General features: G+C 41.0%; 2 protein-coding genes across 36 annotated transcripts in view; both read right to left on the bottom strand.

Annotated features, from left to right (window-relative positions):
* Arb2a (ARB2 cotranscriptional regulator A) overlaps window positions 1–18014 on the bottom strand; it is a 464299-nt gene that overhangs the window by 100419 nt on the left and 345866 nt on the right. For 8 of the 35 annotated variants that reach the window (XM_087617588.1, XM_087617649.1, XM_087617613.1 and 5 more), the window contains one exon: window positions 12821–13731. In XM_087617588.1, the coding sequence (XP_087473714.1) occupies window positions 13649–13731 (83 nt within the window). In that variant the 3' untranslated portion in view covers window positions 12821–13648. 35 annotated transcript variants of the gene reach the window in all.
* Pou5f2 (POU domain class 5, transcription factor 2) lies at window positions 9039–10273 on the bottom strand. Its single transcript, NM_001081751.2, has one exon. It carries the CDS (start codon window positions 10224–10226, stop codon window positions 9219–9221), a length of 1008 nt encoding a protein of 335 aa, NP_001075220.2. The 5' UTR covers window positions 10227–10273; the 3' UTR covers window positions 9039–9218.

Genomic DNA, 18014 nt, shown 5'->3' with positions numbered 1-18014 from the left:
ACAAAAGGTCTTCTATAGCAGAATGATTTGAGAAGTAATAATAAAAAACATCAGAATTAGAAAAAAGAATTAAAAGAAGACAATGATAAAATCCCATATTTTAAAATCACATATCAAATAATTGGTGAGTAATAAGATAGACTATGGATTTTTATTTCTTACTACAACATAAAAATAAGATACATTTAAAGCCAGGTATTTCTATACCCTCAACTTCAGCAGTTGGGAAGCAGAGGCAGGCTTATACCTCTGAGTTAGAGGCCAGCCTGGTCCACATAGTGAGTTCCAGGACACTCTGAGTCTACACAGTGAGACTCTGTCTTGAACCAGCTATACCCTCCATAAAAGATATATTTATGTATGAGACTTAGGGATTACTTTTAGTGGGGCAAGTAACAAATAAAATGAAAGATACAAAGAGCTTGGAATTTCCAGAAAGAATTTCAAGTAGATCAGTGCAGTCTATCATTATCTACTAAGGGATGGATACCAGTGGAAGGAAGTAGGATTGGCAGGGACACTAAGCCTGGGGATAGATGCAGGTTACACCAGTTGTCTAGAAGTCACAAGGCACTGGGTTTAATTGACATTACCCACAAAGACAAGAATGAATAAGGGAGAAATCGTGGCAGGGAGTATGATGGCATGCATGCAGACATGATGCTGGAGAAGGAGTTGAGAGTTCTACATCTTGATCGACAGGCCTCAGGAAGAGAACTATGAACCACTGGTCCTGGGCTTGAGTATCTAAGACCTGAAACTGAAAGCCTGGGCCCAGAGATCAAATTTCTTCATCAAGGCTACACCTACTCCAAAAAGGCTTCACTTTCTAATTGTATCACTACCTATGGGCCAATGGGGACCATTTTTATTCAAGCCAGCATACCATATATAGGGCTTTCCAGCAATCTGTCTGTGTTTTTTCCTGCTCTGGTTTGCTTTTCTGTCTCTCTTCTTAGTCCTCCACTTACCTTTTGGTTAGGTGTCAAGTATTTGCAATGGTCCACCTATCTGGCACTGAGCGCCAGGCTTATTCTTTTGTAGAGCTAAGATATATATTCTTCTAAAACTAGCCACTTGGTATTTATCCTTGACCTCTGGATTCCTTTCTCTTACTCAAAATGAGCACTCCCTCTCTATTTCTCAAGTTTGTCCTTTACATATTTGGTCACTGAAGAGCAAGTAAGGAGAGGAGAGGAGAGGAGAGGAAGGGGGTGGGGATGATGATGTTTATTAGAATGTGAGGAAGAACAGATGATACAGGCCAGAGAAAAGTTGCTAGGAAACGGTCAAAACTGTTTGGGGACATTCACATCTGTCTGGGGCTGGGTATTTTTACTTTGCTTGCCATGTTCTGGTACCTTACCAATGGCATATATAACATATTTTATCTAGTACATTTAAAATAGGAGTATTAATGATTATATGAATAGGTATTAAGAATAAAATAGGTGAAAAATTGAATCATTACTTATATATAGTTTCAAATTTTAATATCTATGGGAAATAACATAAAATATGTATAGTCAGATAATATAGTAAGATATAAACACATGTCAGTGAATACAACAGGTAGATATTTACAATGAATCTTAGAATGCCTGTGTGATACTCCACCAAACAAATTATGCATTATTGTTCACACTAAAACAATGACTGAAAATCTAGACTTGCGTCTTAGTAGGAAGTGATATTTCATTTATTTATGGTTTATTTGAATAGCAGCATCACTGGATCAAGTGTGAGAAAATATTTAAATTGCAAATTCAAATCACTTCTGTTTGTTGGATGTCCACATGGCATATATGTGTTCACAAAGAATTTTCATCAAATAAACTGTTTACTGACTAACATAGACAAGTCAGTTTAAAAATGAAAATGATACAGTTTTTAATGGATTGTGCCATTATCTGGAACCCTAAATACAAAGAATGAGACCCTTTCCTTTTTCATGAAAAATATCACATTTCTATTTTGATTTAACTAAAAATTTCTAGGCCTAGAAGACAAGAGTTTATAGTTATCAATTAGCTACTTTAATGCTGTAACATGGGGGAAAAAAAACCCCACATTCTTTTTCTATCTATGTGTGAGAACGATTGTCTTTCCGGTGGATGAGGAAAGCATTTACATTTCAAAGGCAGCACACATTTACCAAGCATACTAATGATATACAACACCTAAAATGCAATAATGTATATAGATGATTATTACAGAAGTAATGAGGTAAGGTTATAGTGAAAACATACTTGGTATCTACTTATATTTAGCAATATCCTTGAAAGCGCACATAGGAACAATAACACACTGTCTGAACACATCCTCTCTGCTGTTTTTAGCTGCCTTTATAATGCACACACTCAGGACAAATTAAAAGGAGTGGCCTGATTGATCATGGCAGATTAGTTTGATGACAATGCTTAGCAGCATTGTTGTCAGACTCAGTCTGGTGAGATGGTTCAGAGAGTCAAGGTGCGAGAAACCAAGTATTTCTTTGGGAAAATGAATTATATCTTCACCAAAGTATACAAGACCTCTTATAATGCTCTCTACTCTCCCCAATGGGCTCAACTGTCCTGTTCTCAAAATAGATAAAATGAATACCTACTATCTTTAGTCCCAGAATTTTTAGTTGAAATATACTTTCAAATTTCTAGAGAAGAGACCAAATGTATAGCTCAGCTGTATAGGGAATGTTTAGTATGTTTGAACCTCTGGATTTAATTCCCAGAAAAACCCTTTCCTACACACACACACACACACACACACACACACACACACACACACACACACATACACACACACACACACACATCCAAAAAAACCAAACCAAACCAAACCAAACCAAAAACCACAAAAAGTTCCTAACCGAAAACATCTAGGAAATCCAGGACACACGAGAAGGTTAAACCTAAGGATAATAGGTATAGAAGAGAGTGAAGATTCTCAACTTAAAGGGCCAGTAAATATCTTCAACAAAATCATAGAAGAAAACTTCCCTAACCTAAAGAAAGAGATGCCTATAATCATACAAGAAGCCTACAGAACTCCAAATAGATTGGACCAGAAAAGAAATTCCTCCCAACACAAAATAGTCAAAACACCAAACAAACAAAACAAAGAAAGAATATTAAAAGCAATAAGGGAAAAGGGTCAAGTAAAATATAAAGGCAGACCTATCAGAATTATACCAGATGTCTCACCAGAGACTATGAAAGCCAGAAGATCCTGGACAGATGTCATATAGACACTAAGAGAACACAAATGCCAGTCCAGGCTACTATAGCTAGTAAAACTCTCAATTAACATAGATGGAGAAACCAAGATATACCATGACAAAATACAAATCCAGTCTTACAAAGGATAATATATGGAAAAATCCAACACAGGGAGGGAAACTACACCCTAGAAAAGCAAGACATTAATCTAGCAACGAAACCAAAAGAAGAGAGCCACACAAACATAATTCCACCTCTAACAACAAAAATAACAGGAAACAACAATCACTATTCCTTAATATCTCTCAACATCAATGGACTCAATTCCCCAATAAAAAGACATAGACAAACAAACTGGATACAGAAAGAGGATCCAGCATTTTGCTGCATTCAGGAAACACACCTCAGTGACAAAGACAGAAACTACCTCAGAGTAAAAGTCTGGATAACAATTTCCCAAACAAATGGTTCCAAGAAATAAGCTGAGTAGCCATTCTAATATCGAATAAAATTGACTTTCAACCAAAAGTTATCAAAAGAGATAAGGAAGGACACTTCATATACATCAAATGAAAAATCCACCAAAATAAACTCTCAATACTGAATATCTATGTTCCAAATGCAAGGGTACCTACATTCATAAAAGAAACCTTATTAAAGTTCAAACCACACATTGCACCACAGATAATAATAATGGGAGATTTCAACACCCACTCTCTCTGTACCTTTCAGTCTGGTACTCGAAATCCTAGCAAGAGCATCTAGACAATAGAAGGAGGTCAAAAGGATACAAAATGGAAAGGAAGAAGTCAAAATATCACTATTTACAGATCATATGATAGTATACTTAAGTGATCCCAAAAGTTCCACCAGAGAACTCCTACAGCTGATAAACAACTTCAGCAATGTGGCTAGGTATACAATTAACTTAAAGAAATCAGTAGCTTTCCTCTACTCTAAGGATAAACAGTCTGAGAACGAAATTAGAGAAATGATACCCTACACAACAGCCACAAATAACATAAAATACCTTTGTGCAACTCTAACCAAGCACGTGAAAGATCTGTATGAGAAGAACTTCTAGTCTCTGAAGAAAGAATTTGAAGAAGATCTCAGAAGATGTTAAGACTTCCCATGCTCATGGATTGGGAGGATTAATATAATAAAAATGGTCATTTTTGCCAAAAGCGTTCTACAGATTCAATGCAATCCCTATCAAAATTCCAACTCAATTCTTCATAGAGTTAGAAAGAGCAATTTGTAAATACATTTGGAATAATAAAAATACCCAGGATAGCCAAAGCTATCCTCAACAATTAAAGAATTTCTGGGGGAATCACCATCCCTGACCTCAAGCTGTATTACAGAGCAATAGTGATTAAAAACTGTATGGTATTGGAACAGAGACAGGCAAGTAGATCAATGGAATAGAACTGAAGACCCAGAAACGAACCCGCACCGAGATGGTCACTTGATCTTTGACAAAGGAGTTAAAAATATCCAGTGGAAAAAAGGTAATATTTTCAACAAAGGATTCTGGTTCAGCTGGGCTCAGCATATAGAAGAATGCAAATCGATTCATTCTTAGCACCCTGTACCAAGCTCAAGTCCAATTGGATTAAAGACCTCCACATAAAACTAGATACACTCAAGCCAATAGAAGAAAAAGTTGGGAATAGCCTCGAACACATGGGCACTGAGGACAATTTCCTGAACAAAACACCAATGGCTTATGCTGTAAGATCAAGAATTGACAAATGGGATCTCATAAAACTGCAAAGCTTCTACAAGCAAAGGACACTTTTATTAGGCTAAATCGGCAACCAAGAGATTAGGAAAAGTTCTTTACCAACCCTACATCTGACAGAGGGTTAATATCCAATATATACAAAGAACTCAAGAAGTTTGAGTCCAATTAACCTTATTAATAAATGGGGTAAAGAGCTAAACAAAGAATTCTCAGCTGAGGAATACTGGATGGTTGAAAAGTACCCAAAAAACTGTTCAATATCTTTAGTCATCAGGGAAATGCGAATCAAAACAGCTTTGAGATTACACCTCACACCAGTGAGAATGGCTAAGATCAAAAACTCAGGTGACAGCAGATGCTGGCGAGGATGCGGAGAAAGAGGAACACTCCTCCATTGTTGGTGGGATTGCAGACTGGTACAACCATTCCGGAAATCAGTCTGGAGGTTCCTCAGAAAATTGGACATTGAACTGCCTGAGGACCTGGCTATACCTCTCTTGGGCATATACCCAAAAGATGCCCCAACATATAAAAAGACACATGCTCCAGTATGTTCATAGCAGCCTTATTTATAATAGCCAGAAGCTGGAAAGAACCCAGATGCCCTTCAACAGAGGAAAGGATTCAGAAAATGTGGTACATCTACACAATGGAGTACTATTCAGCTATCAAAAACAATAACTTCTTGAAATCCACAGGCAAATGAATGGGACTAGAAAAATATCATCCTGAGTGAGGTAAGCTAATCACAAAAGAGGACACATGGCATGCACTCACTGATAAGTGGACATTAGCCCAAAAGTTTCAATCACCCAAGATACAATCCATAGACCACATGAAGCTCAAGAAGGATGACCAAAGTGCAGATAAAATGGGCAAAATAATTGAATCAACATTTCTTTCAAGAAGAGAAATACAAATGGGCAACTGGCATATGAGTTAATATCATTTGTGAAATGTCATTCATTGGAGTAATGCAAACTATGCCATTATGAACTCTGTCTTCACATGCACTAGGATGGGAATAATGGAAAGTGCTAGGTTGTAGATTGCTGTCTGTAAGCAGGAGAGAGCAGGTGAAAGATAAGGAAGCCTGTAATGGGGCAGTAGAAAAGGAGGGCAGCCTGAGAGTTTTTGAGAGGCAGGAGAGATAGGAAAGAAGAAGGAAGGAAGGAGGAAGATGGAGGAAGAGAAGGATGACCCAGATCTATGTGGCTTTAAACAGCCACAGGTAGCTATGAAAATCTAATAAGGGATGGGTATTTACAGGAAAATTTGTCTTATCTAGGTGGGCAGTTTATACCAATATCAATTGGCTCTGAGTTTATTGTGTGGATGTTTTGTGGTGTGAGAATTTATTGATATAAATATGATTGACAAATTACCAGCCTCTAGAGGTATGATTTTATTGCATTACTGGGAATTGTGACTATAACCACATGAGGCAGATGGCTGGGAATGTGAGCAGAGTCCTCAACAACAAAGCAGCGAGGTTGGTGGTCTCTACATGGGGCTAGCCATGGAGGCAGCGAGAACACTGGGGCCAGAGAGTAGCTGGCACTAGCATGGGATGGAAAATTCCATTTTTAGTATTTCCCGCTACAGTGGGGGAACAAGTGTTGGCAGGGTTTGGAGAACTGAACCCTATATATTTCTAGAGGGGATTCAGAATGGAGCATTTGCTGAGGAAGAGCTTTGGCAGTGTTTCAAAATGTTAATAATGCTGCAGCAGCTAATCAACAGAGACCCATGACTGGTCAACATGCCGAGAATAAGAGACTGCTGAGTACTCATCTTCAAACAGGACATCTATATTAAAGCATCCCCCAAAGGCTCAGGGATCTCTGTGGAAGAGGGGTTGTTTGTGTAAAGCTGTAAAAGCCAGGGGTAATGGATGTCTACTAGAAAACAATGTCCTTTGACACTACAGAACTCACAGTGACTGTGACAGGATGCCCAAGACCCTTGAAGCTTAAGGCAGACAGGATCTCAGCAAGGAGGAGGAAAGGAGAACATGGATTCTTACCCCTGGCTGAGGAGCTCTGGGAATTCTGTAGCTGCTGGGAGAAGGAGAGTCAGTTTTCTTTAATGATCTGACCTTGTGTAGGTTGAACCCACTTCAGGGCAAGTCCTACACTCAAAGACTATTTGGGCAACAAAAACTGGACTGGGATGGGGTGAGACAAAAGTAGGTTGAGAAAAAACTCCACGTTGGCCGGTTGAGAGATGGGGATGGATCTTGGAGGAGTTGGATGCTGGGAAGGAATATGAACAATACATTGAATGAGATTCTCAAAGAATTAATAACATGTATTAAAAGAAAATAAATAAGCAGTTAATAGAATCAGCTGATTCATCAATTCCATCCCTAGGTGTTTACTCAAGGGAATGGAAAAGAGGGATTCTACGGATTCTTTTCTACGGCTCTTCACAGCAGCACTCTTCTCAGTAGGCTGCAGAGAGGCTAACCAAGTGCTGAGTTTCATAAAGCATAGTGTACTTATGCAACAGAAACTTGTCCAGTAATAAAATGAAATCAAATCTGATAAATACTGCAACATATATGAGGCTTGAAATATGCCAAGTGAAGTTAAGTCAGACACAGGGGACCATCATTAGATCCTACTAATATAAATGTCTAGAGTCCACACATTCAGAAAGCACAAAGCAGATGGGGTAGGGTCAGGAGGAAAAGGCTAGTGCTTAGTGGTTATAGACTTTATGTTTTAGAATTGTGACATAGAATTGGAACAGGATGGTGGTTTAGTTGTATATCATTAATAGAATTTAGTTGCACAAACTGAATTTTCACTAAGAAAATGGTTACAATGGCAAATTTTACCAGGCATGCTAGTTAACAGTGAAATATCAGTTTCTACAGTGAAAGGAAGAAAGTCCTAAGTAGAGGAGGCATGTGTCTTGGGGCTGAGCAGCAAAGGGTCATGATGTAGTTCTCCAGGCTTCTACTTTTGACTCCACAGAGGGAACTCACACAGGCACCAGAAAATGAAACAAAAGAGATAAGAAAATATCATATAAACAAAGAATTCGTTTCAAAAACATTAGAAAAAAAATGAAAAGAACTAGAAGGAACTAGGAAAGGGCCATGAACAAAAATAAAATCCAAAGGTAACATGGAAAATGAAGTCCAAAATAAAAGTAATAATGCATATCTTTGAAAATACCCTGGACAAATCCTCTGGAATGCTAATGAAGGGAAAGCACACAGTGGTGGGTTTAATATATCCTGTATGCAGGTTTGCAACAGAAAATCAAAAGGCTTAAGAACTCGTGCTGGGATGAAACCCACGGACTTTGCATGCTTTATCCTTGAGCAACACTCTCCAGCCCCAAGCAGGTTAGTAACTGATTGGAACCTGAAAAGTTCAGCAATGGGGAAGAGGAAAGAAAAAGACTTAAATGCCTGCTGGGAAACCCTTCCATGGAGTCAGTGTGGAAGCAGGAGAATGGCACCCTGGCCTTCACACTCAAGCTACCTGGGAACTGGAAGTGTTCTTTTATGCCATCTCAGCTCAAAACAAAGCAAGGGCATTCCTAAAGAACAAACCAAACGGAGCTCTAAGCTTGAGAACGGGGCCTGCAGCTATGGCTGTCCACATGGCCAACCTCAGGAGCAAACTGGTTTAGATTAGAATGACTTCCCTGCCGCGACAAGCAAGGTCAGTGCAGTGCCAATAAGTCAAGAACGCAGAGGACTGAGTTAAGACCTTCACGCCCACACCCACCCAAACACCCATTGGCTGGCTGGCTGTGAAAAGTGAATGGGGTGGGGTGGGGTGGGGGCTTGCAAGGAAGTTCATGTCTAAAAGGCTGTGTGCTTTGTGTCCAGTGGCATTTCTAGGCCTTCCTGGGAAGTTTAACTGTTACCCTAGATTTTGTGTTTGTATAAAGTTCTGCTTGTTTTAATAAATACTGGCACAGTAGTTTTATGTGACTTGTGTTTTTAATTTTATACTGTGTTTATAAAGAAAGAAATTGTGTTTCCTGATATAATAAGGAACGATGGACGTCTTTAATTAAAAAAAAGGAGAGAAACGAACCGTTAAAGCCATAAATATATTGTAATGCTAACACCAGGGATAAACAAAGGTAGAAACAAAAAGCAGCTTTAACTTCCTCCCCAAGCTTCTGTAAACAACTCCCACCCTCACTAAGTCAGAGAACTGAACACAAACCCGAAACAAAAGCCCCTGCTCTCTATTCTCTCATTTCCCTCCAGGGTAGGCCCCTCAGCTTGACAGCCTGGGAAGGCCCAGGGTGGTGGTTGGGGCAGACAAAAGGGCTCCTCGTACAGGAAATGGTGTAGAGGAGTACAGGGGTGTAAGACATGACCCCCCATAGTGGGGGAAATCAAAATGGAGCCCTGGTGCCAGGGGAAAGCACACTGGTGGCCCTGGGAAAGGGGCCCCAGTTGCCCCCACATTCTCCCTCTGGGAGGAATCATTGGTTGGCCAACCAGCCATCTGGCTCCGGTTAGAAAACCACACTTGGACCAAGTCCTTCTGCAGACGGAGGCGCCCAGCAATATAGCTGATTTGCTGGGGCGTAGGCTCTGGACACTGCAAGAACAGTTTTTCCAGATTGCTCCCAATGCGTCTCTCTCTGCTTGCTCGTCTCCGCTTCCGGGCCTGCTGCAGGATCATCTCCATTCTGCATATGCCCAGAAGGTTCTTCTCATCTACTTCCTCTAACCACATTTTCAGCAGGGGTCGCAGCTTCCACATGTTGGCAAGGCTGAGCTGCTGGGCCTCGAAGCGGCATATGGTCGTCTGGCTGAGAACCTTCCCAAACATAGCTCCCACAGCGAATCCCACATCGGCCTGTGAGTATCCCAGGGTCATCCTCTTCTGTCTCAGCTCCTTGGCCAGCTGCTCCATCTCTTTCTGTATGGCTGAAACATCCTCTGGCAGTGCCAAATTTGGCATGTACCTTAAGGCGATGTAGGGTCCTGGGTAGGTATCCTCAGAGGAATTCTGGGACCAGGTCCTTGTCTCATAAGCTCCGTAGGGTGCTATCCCACCTCGGAATTCATAAGGTGAGGGACCCAGAGGCACTCCCCATACCTCAGGGCCTGGACAGAAGCCTGGCCCCATACCTGGCCGTACCATTAACCTGCTTGTGGCTGCCTGGCTGCTCAACCAGGTTGGGGTATCAACTCGCATGGGAACTGGCCCTTCCAGACCACCACCACTATTGCCTGGGAAGGGGCAGACGTTTGAAGACCTGCGCCCGGCCATGGGGGGTGGATGGGACCCCCAGCAAGAGTCTGGTAGGAACTGATGGCTCTCGAGGCTTCTGAACAGCCACTAGGCTCGCCCTCGAGCCCCGCCCCCCAGTGGGCGGAGACAGCACTGCAAGCTGGGGCTTGGAGACTGAGATAACTTACTGAGTCCTCAGGCTTGTCCTGACCATTGCTTTCAACTCCTAACTCGGTACAAATCTGGAGCTTTGCACCTCCATGCAATCAGGGTCCTTCATCACTACCTGGATCTTATCCTCCACCGGACCCAAGCATTGACTTTAGGTTCTCAAAACCTCAGGTGTCCCCTTCCACTCATGCCCTTTGAACCACCATCGTGGCTTCATGAACACTAATTAGCCATCTATATTTCAAGCATTGTTGTCAGTATTTGTCCATCCATTAACTACTTCGTCTCTATAATCTTCATGATAACAACAGTCCATCCCGTGCAGACTCTCAGTCCCTATTCCTGAAGAACTTTATGCGTACAAGCTTCAGTTTTAACTAGGATCAAATTTCTATCTGATTCTAGTCGTATTCTCATCCTGTACCCTCACACTCCACTCCTTCACTGGCAGAATTTCTGGGTGAAATTAATGTGTCTCCCACCAGTCCTCCAACATTCTAACCCAGCTCCCATTCCAAGCTTCCTCACTCAATAGAAAACACACTTTGTCATCTTTTTTCCTGATGGAGACATGATTCCTGCAGCTGCGCACTGAGAATGATCCTAGCACTACCCAACTTAGCAACACCAAGCTTTTCTACTCACAGCCTCTTTCCCTCCAGAGGTACAAAGATCTAAGTCTTTCTCCCACGCCCTTAGCTCAGGCATTCAGCTCTAGGGCCCAAGTAGGGAAAATGAAGAGAAGAAAGATCTAACATGAGGTTCAAAGCTTCTAAAGAAGATGAGATGACCAGAAGATCTCAGCCTCACGCCTTTTAATGCTTTAAGCCAACGACAATATAGCTGTGTCTCTCACAATGTCTACTGAAATTGGTCTTGAGATCACCGATAGCCTTCCAGCTATCAAATCCAAAGGATCATAAAATTCTACATTCCATTAATGCTCTCTGCAGTATCTGCAAGAATAAATATTATTTTTATTCTTTCTTTAAAAATTTATATGCGAATATCAGCCAAGTATTCTCTGACTGGTTTACTGACTTCCACATCTGTATTTCTGCTGGCCCAAATTAAACTATTTTTGTGCCTCTTCTCCAGAGGCCACCGGACTGGCTCATGACACTACCATCACTTAGACACCAGCTGATTCTCAGTTTTCTCATATCAACAAGGCATCAGCTCCTGTACACCAGACCTGTGAAACCCCAGAACTTGCTATCTTGGCTATGCCTTCCCTTACTTATAACTTAGGCCACAGGATCTTCTTCTGCTTCTCTTTCAGGGTCATCTTTTACACTGTTGCTATAGATAATCTTCCACAATCACATCAAAGTAATCCAAATCTAATCCAAAAATAAAGAAAAGCTAATGGTACCACTTTACTCTTCAAACACATTCCGATTCTTCAAACACATTCCGATGCCAGCCCCCCTCTTCGCTCAGCTGACAGTGAGGGGTACTCACAGAGCTTTACAATACCTAGTTAATTCTCTATCAGTCTCATTATATACTCTCCCCAGTCTTAATTAATGGTCAAGAAGAAAACCTGTTGTTTTCCGCTAAATATCATTTGTACCCTGTGTGCTCTTGTCCCTGCTTGAAATGGTCTCCCTGCATCCTGGTCTCTTTACTGGTAAGGAGTCTTGGACAGTTTCATTAGAAAAGGACACCTCTTATCACTGCATTCTTTGCAATTTCCTTGACTTTGGTTTTCCCCCTCACAGTTTATTTTGTGCTTAGCATGTACTGCTATCTAATAAACATCTGCCCATGTGTCCACTGTATGTCTCCTTACCACTGGGTCCACAGTGGTATCTGGCCCATACAAAGGACTCAGAATAAAAGAAGCATGCTGCACTTCCTGTCACCTGTACAACTCAGGTTAGAGATCCCGTCATGGAGACCCTTCCCTGAGCAGAAAAGAGGATTGTATTGCTTCCATCACATTGCTCTCATACTTAATCAAGGTTTTATTTCATCACTGATCAACAATTCTTTTATGTCTCTTCAATTTAAGGATATTCATTGAAGAGTCAGTAAGTCTAGAACATGAGAGAACACTGACTAATACAATACACAATGATTTCTTGTTGAATGGTGAACTTTATGCTGTCAATAGAGTAATGCCAATGCAATAACAAGAAACTTGACTTCAGGAGCTTTTCATCTTCCCTCTGCTATATTACAACAAGGAGCTTGTCAGATAACCCTCTCTCGGTGAGCGGAGCACCTTGAGGAGAAATGAGACTCAAAACTACGGAAAATGAAATTGTATGTATGGCTTTGAAGTTGTGAATCAGTAAATCTACTGCCTTACCTGCAGGCTGAGCATACGATTTACCTGAAGTTTATCAGTTTCTGCAATGAGTATGAGCTAAAAGTAGGATCCTTGTCACATTCACTATGAGATCCCTGGCACCAGAACTATACCTGGCACATAGTACAAAGAGAAAAAGAGAAGATATGTTTATTATTTATTCATTTATTTTTGTGTTGCTAGGAAAAGAAATGTCCAGTAAATGAACCTGTACAGCACCAGTGCTCAAAAGACTTCCAGTTTACCTTGGATTGGATGACAGCCTCTAAAAGCCAATGTAAGAATTTCATTAAAGACTAACTGTACTGATATCCACACACACACACACACACACACACACACACACACACACACACACACACACACGTTCCCCATCCCATACTTCACAAAGCAACCAGTGTCTGCTAAGGTGGATCACAAAGAGAGATAAAAGAGAGACAGGGCAATTATACATTATGTTCTGCATCGAAAAAAATGCCTCACTTACAGGGAGAGAAGATTCATTAGTTGTTTAAAAACAATAGTTGAATAGAATCATTTCAGTGAATTGGAAAAAAAAACTGATGAGTTCAAATGAATTTGAACTAAGCTTTATTATATTACACGAGTTAAAACAGAGTGGCTAAAAACATTAAATTTAAAAATGAGGCTATTTAGTTCGATGAGTTTTAAAGTTAACTTGGATGTTCTCAATAAGGCTTTCTTTATACCTGCTCTCATTTGCCAATGTGCACATCTCCTGGTTTTGGCATATGCAATGTAGGGGAGACCTAAGAAGATCTTGGTATCTCTTTAAACGTTTAATGCACCATGGGAATAGTGTGATCAGAGGAAATAAGGAGGAATATGGTTGGTATAGCAGAGCTCAGAAGCAACAGCAGATGGAAATGTCCAAGACAATGGCACTGCATGGTCTGTGGAGTCTGAAAGGCAAAACTTCATCTTCAGCGAATCTGGGGCTCTTCCTAAGTGACTAGATGATAATGGAAGAGCCAGGCCATGTTATCCACAGGAATCCCAGAGTGGATGAGCAGCAGTTTCCCAGGTATTTAGCATCTGAATGAGGGAGAAGAGAAGGTAAACTGATAGAAGCCCCGGTCAGCTACACTTACCCAAGGGGACACTGCTTTCCATTATTAGTATCTTTAACATGAAAAAGATGCTTTAAGTAGAAATGTAAATGTATTTGTATTTGTATGGGGATTTGTATTCTTGAGTTTTAGTTAAATCTCTTATTCTGAGAAGGCAATTAAAACTATTAGGATCCACTGGTGTTGAGAATTTGGAAATGGTGGAAGAAAATTTGGTAATAAATATCCTTGTAGGATGGGGCTTATCCCAATTTTTTTTAAAGATTATTTATTTATTACATATAAGTACACTGTAGCTGTCTTCAGACACACCAGAGGGCATCAGATCTTATTACAGATGGTTGTGAGCCACCAAGTGGTTTCTGGGACTTGAACTCAGGACCTTTGGAAAAGCAGTCAGTGCTCTTAACCACTGAGCCATCTCTCCAGCCCAGGATGGGGCTTATCTTTTGGGGAAGGTCTTGCCTATATATGCTGAGGGATGCCCTTCTCACCTGGACCTTCAGAAACATTTGCTGCTTTAAACAATTCGCTGGTGTTTGATGTAGTTGCTTTCCAGCTAGGAGATACAGCATAGTGACACAGCTTAATTTGTACGTAGATGCCCAGCAATGCGTTAATGCCTATATGAGCTATCCGTAAGTTCAGTGAAAAAACTAATGGTTTGAGAGGGTGAACATCAGTAACTTAATGTCATACTATTGGTCAGTTATTTCATTGGGAAGGTAACCACTTCATTTTTCTAAATGCACCTCTTAGAAAGTGTGTCATGATTCCTGTAGAAAAGGATTTGCTCAAGAGTGTCCAAGATGAGGAACTGGAAAGATGGCTCACTGCTTAGAAAGCACTTGGCATTTTTACAGAGGTTCAGGATTGGTTCCGAGCACACACATGGAGGTTTACAGCCATGCATATTACCAGTTCTAGGGTACTCAATACTCTCTTCTGGCCTTTGGAGGGACCAGCCATGCACGTGCTGCACATATATGAATGTAGGTAAACACTCATATGTTTAAAATGAAAAGAAATGAATCTTTTAAAGAGTGCATGAGACAATCTGGGAAAAGTGGAAAGGAGGACACGGAGGGGATTAACAGAGATTTGGCCAGGGCATACTGTGTGAATCTGTTCATATCAAATACATCAGGTTTTGGTTTTTTGTGCCAATGGTGTGCCAGTAAAACTAGAGTTTAAGCAAAGCCCTAATGTTCTAGTAGTATTAGTGCTATAATCTTTTTAAAATCCAGGTAAATTATTAGTTGCAGCCAAGAATGATGCTAAATCCAGACAGAAAAAAGCAAGGTAGCCTGGTTTGTGCTGGTCTTTATTTTTCCCACTCAAGATATCAGGTAAGTTAGGCAATTTCCCTTAGAAAGGCAGGTATAGGCCACAATATCCAATAATGTTGAGGGAGCAATATAAAAAAATAACTAGAAGAGAAAAGATATAGATACTAGACAAAGAAAAGTCTTCTGGGTCTAAAAAGTAAAGGTAACATTATAGAAAGCTCTAGCAATTAATATACAGCCTCAGTGGTAGGAGGTACCAGAGACCTGGGAGGTGAGAGACTCAGGACTCAAAGGGTGCGGGGCTTAGATGAAATGTCCAACAGTGGGAAGAGGAACCTTGTAGAGTCCACCTCCAGTAGAAAGACAGGGCATCAAGTGGAGGGATGGGGTTGCCATCCCACAGTCAAAAACTCTGACACAAAATTGTTCCTGTCTCAAAGAACTACAGGGACAAAAACGGAGAAGAGACTGAGGGAAAGGAGGTATAGTGACAGGCCCAACTTGGAATCTATCTCATGGGGAGGCTCCAAGGCCTGACACTATTACTGATGCTATGGTGTGCTTGCAGACAGGAGCCTAGCATGGCTGTCCTCTGAGAGGCCCAACAGGCAGCTGATTGAGACAGAAGCAGATACTTATACCCAGTCATTAGACTGAAGCTGGGGACCCCTGTGGTTGAATTAGGAAAAGGCTGGAAAACGTTAAGGAGAAGGAAGATGCCATAGGAAGGCCAGCAGTCTCAACAAACCTTGACCCTGAGATCTCTCAGACACTGAGCCACCAACCAGGCAGCATACACCAGCTGTTTCGAGACCCCCCCAACACATATACAGCAGAGGACTGCCTCGTCTGGCCTCACCGAGAGAAGATGCACCTCACCCTGGAGAGACTCGAGGTCCCAGGGAGTGGGAGGCCTGGAGGATTGTGAGAGTGTGGGGACATCCTCTTGGAGATGGGGAGGGGGTTGAGGGTTACGGCAGGGGGAATAGAATGAGGAACTGTTGGAGGGCATAACTGGAGGGGGATAATGAATGGACTGTAAAAAAAGATTAAAGATAATGAAATAACTAAATAAAAATTCCTTGTGACTTACAGTAAGTTAACATGACAGTACAAGAAGTCCACTGAAGACAACCTCAAAATATATCACAATGGCCATTACTGTCTGTGGGGTTCAAGTACTCAACTGCACCCAGGAAAATGGGATGCTTGCCTTTTAATTGTTGCTACTGTTGTGCTGTTGCTCCTCCTCCTCCTCCCCCTCCTCCTCCCCCTTCCCCTCCTCCTTCTTATTGATAGAGTTTAATTATACAGCATTGACTGTTTTGGAACTCATTATGTAGACCACTCTGGCCTCAACTCCTGCCTTGAGTACTGGGATGAAAGCGTTTTTAGAAATTATTTTTTACTCTGCTTTTATACACTTGGTGAGTATAAATAGAAACTCCTGTCACAGATAAGAAACAAGCATAGTCAGAGACCATATAGAGATCTAGAGTTCTCAGAAGAAAGCATTTAATTTTATTTTGTAAACTTGAGCATTTATGAGACATACATTTCCTGTGATTGAAAATAGTATTATGAGTAAAATCTCAGCCACGTGTAAAGCAAACAGAGCAGTTAGCTGAGTGGGGCTAGGGACAAGGTATCATGGTGACAAGTCAGATACTTTCACAGGCGGTGGGCGACTCTAATGATTCTTGTTATGACAAACATGACTCAACCAAACTTTTCAACTGAGTTTGCCCCTGTTACAGAGGCGAGGCAAGGCTTCAGGGCTGCATTGACACTGAGTATAGTCACAGTCTTCCATATTCAAAAGTCTAGCGATTTCACCTCCAAACAGGAGACACACAGACTAGAAGCAAGTATCCACTTTACTTCACAGTAACAAACACAGAAATTCAAGCATGTGACTTGCACTCAGAGAAGAAAAGTAGAAGCAGGACGAAGTCTCTGTTTAAAGCAGATCAACCTGAAGGTGCTCTGGGAATGACTTTTGGAGATGTAAATTGGCTGACTTTGGTGCTATTGAATGCCCTTGAAATCCTGTCAAGAAACTTTATGATGGGAAGCAGGTAGAACAAAGGCATCCATGCATTCTTTCAAAATGAACTCTAATTCAGGTAGCAGAAAATGTAATGATAACCACAGAATTCAAGGGGTAGAAAGAATTTACCTAAGTATGTACTAAAACTTCTTTTTAACACTTAACTTGATAAAGCATTAGTCAAAACACATTCCTAGTTCTAGCACTTGGGAAGCTGAAGCTGTAAGGCTATGAGTTCAAAACTAACCTGTATTACGTAGGAGGATGCTATTAAATCAAACCTACAACATCACACCAAACAAAAGCCAAAGCTGCACATACAGAAGAGTGAACAGAAACCTCCAAAACAATGAAAAAAAAAAAGGCATGCTATCAGCTTCTCAAACTGAAACCTCTCTGAGTTACCTAACTTAGATTTGAGTCAAAAAGAAACAAGCCACCAAGCCAGCCTCTTTGAGTCAGGTCTACATCAAACTGTCTGCAGTACATTCTTTGAGCTCCCAGCAACCTGTTTTGCTACAGTCTTTGCATACAGAAAATATAAATAGATGAAAACAATGCCTTTTAAAAGACTGAAGTGTGGGAAACAATTCCATTAAACCAACTGGGGCTGGGAAATTAAAAGCAAGGTTTCTACCACCACTATCGATCCTAAGCATTTATTTAAATGTAAACCTTACATTTTGAATATTTAATTCCATATCCACCTGGTGAAAAGTGCAAAGGGGTGAAGCTCTTGGGCATGGCATTGACATGTTAGCAGTCATGGCACCAGTGGCAGTGAAAATGCACGGCACTGACATGTTATGTTAGCAGTCATGGCATCAGTGGCAGCACAAGTGCATGGCATTGACATGTTATATTAACAGTCATGGCACCAGTGGCAGTGCATGTGTGGCAGCACAAGTA

Source organism: Rattus norvegicus, chromosome 2, assembly GCF_021556685.1.
Source record: "Rattus norvegicus strain SHRSP/BbbUtx chromosome 2, alternate assembly SHRSP_T2T, whole genome shotgun sequence".
Lineage (NCBI taxonomy): Eukaryota > Metazoa > Chordata > Mammalia > Rodentia > Muridae > Rattus > Rattus norvegicus.
Note: the sequence above shows the minus strand (reverse complement) of the source record. Positions and strands in the feature narration are given on the sequence as shown.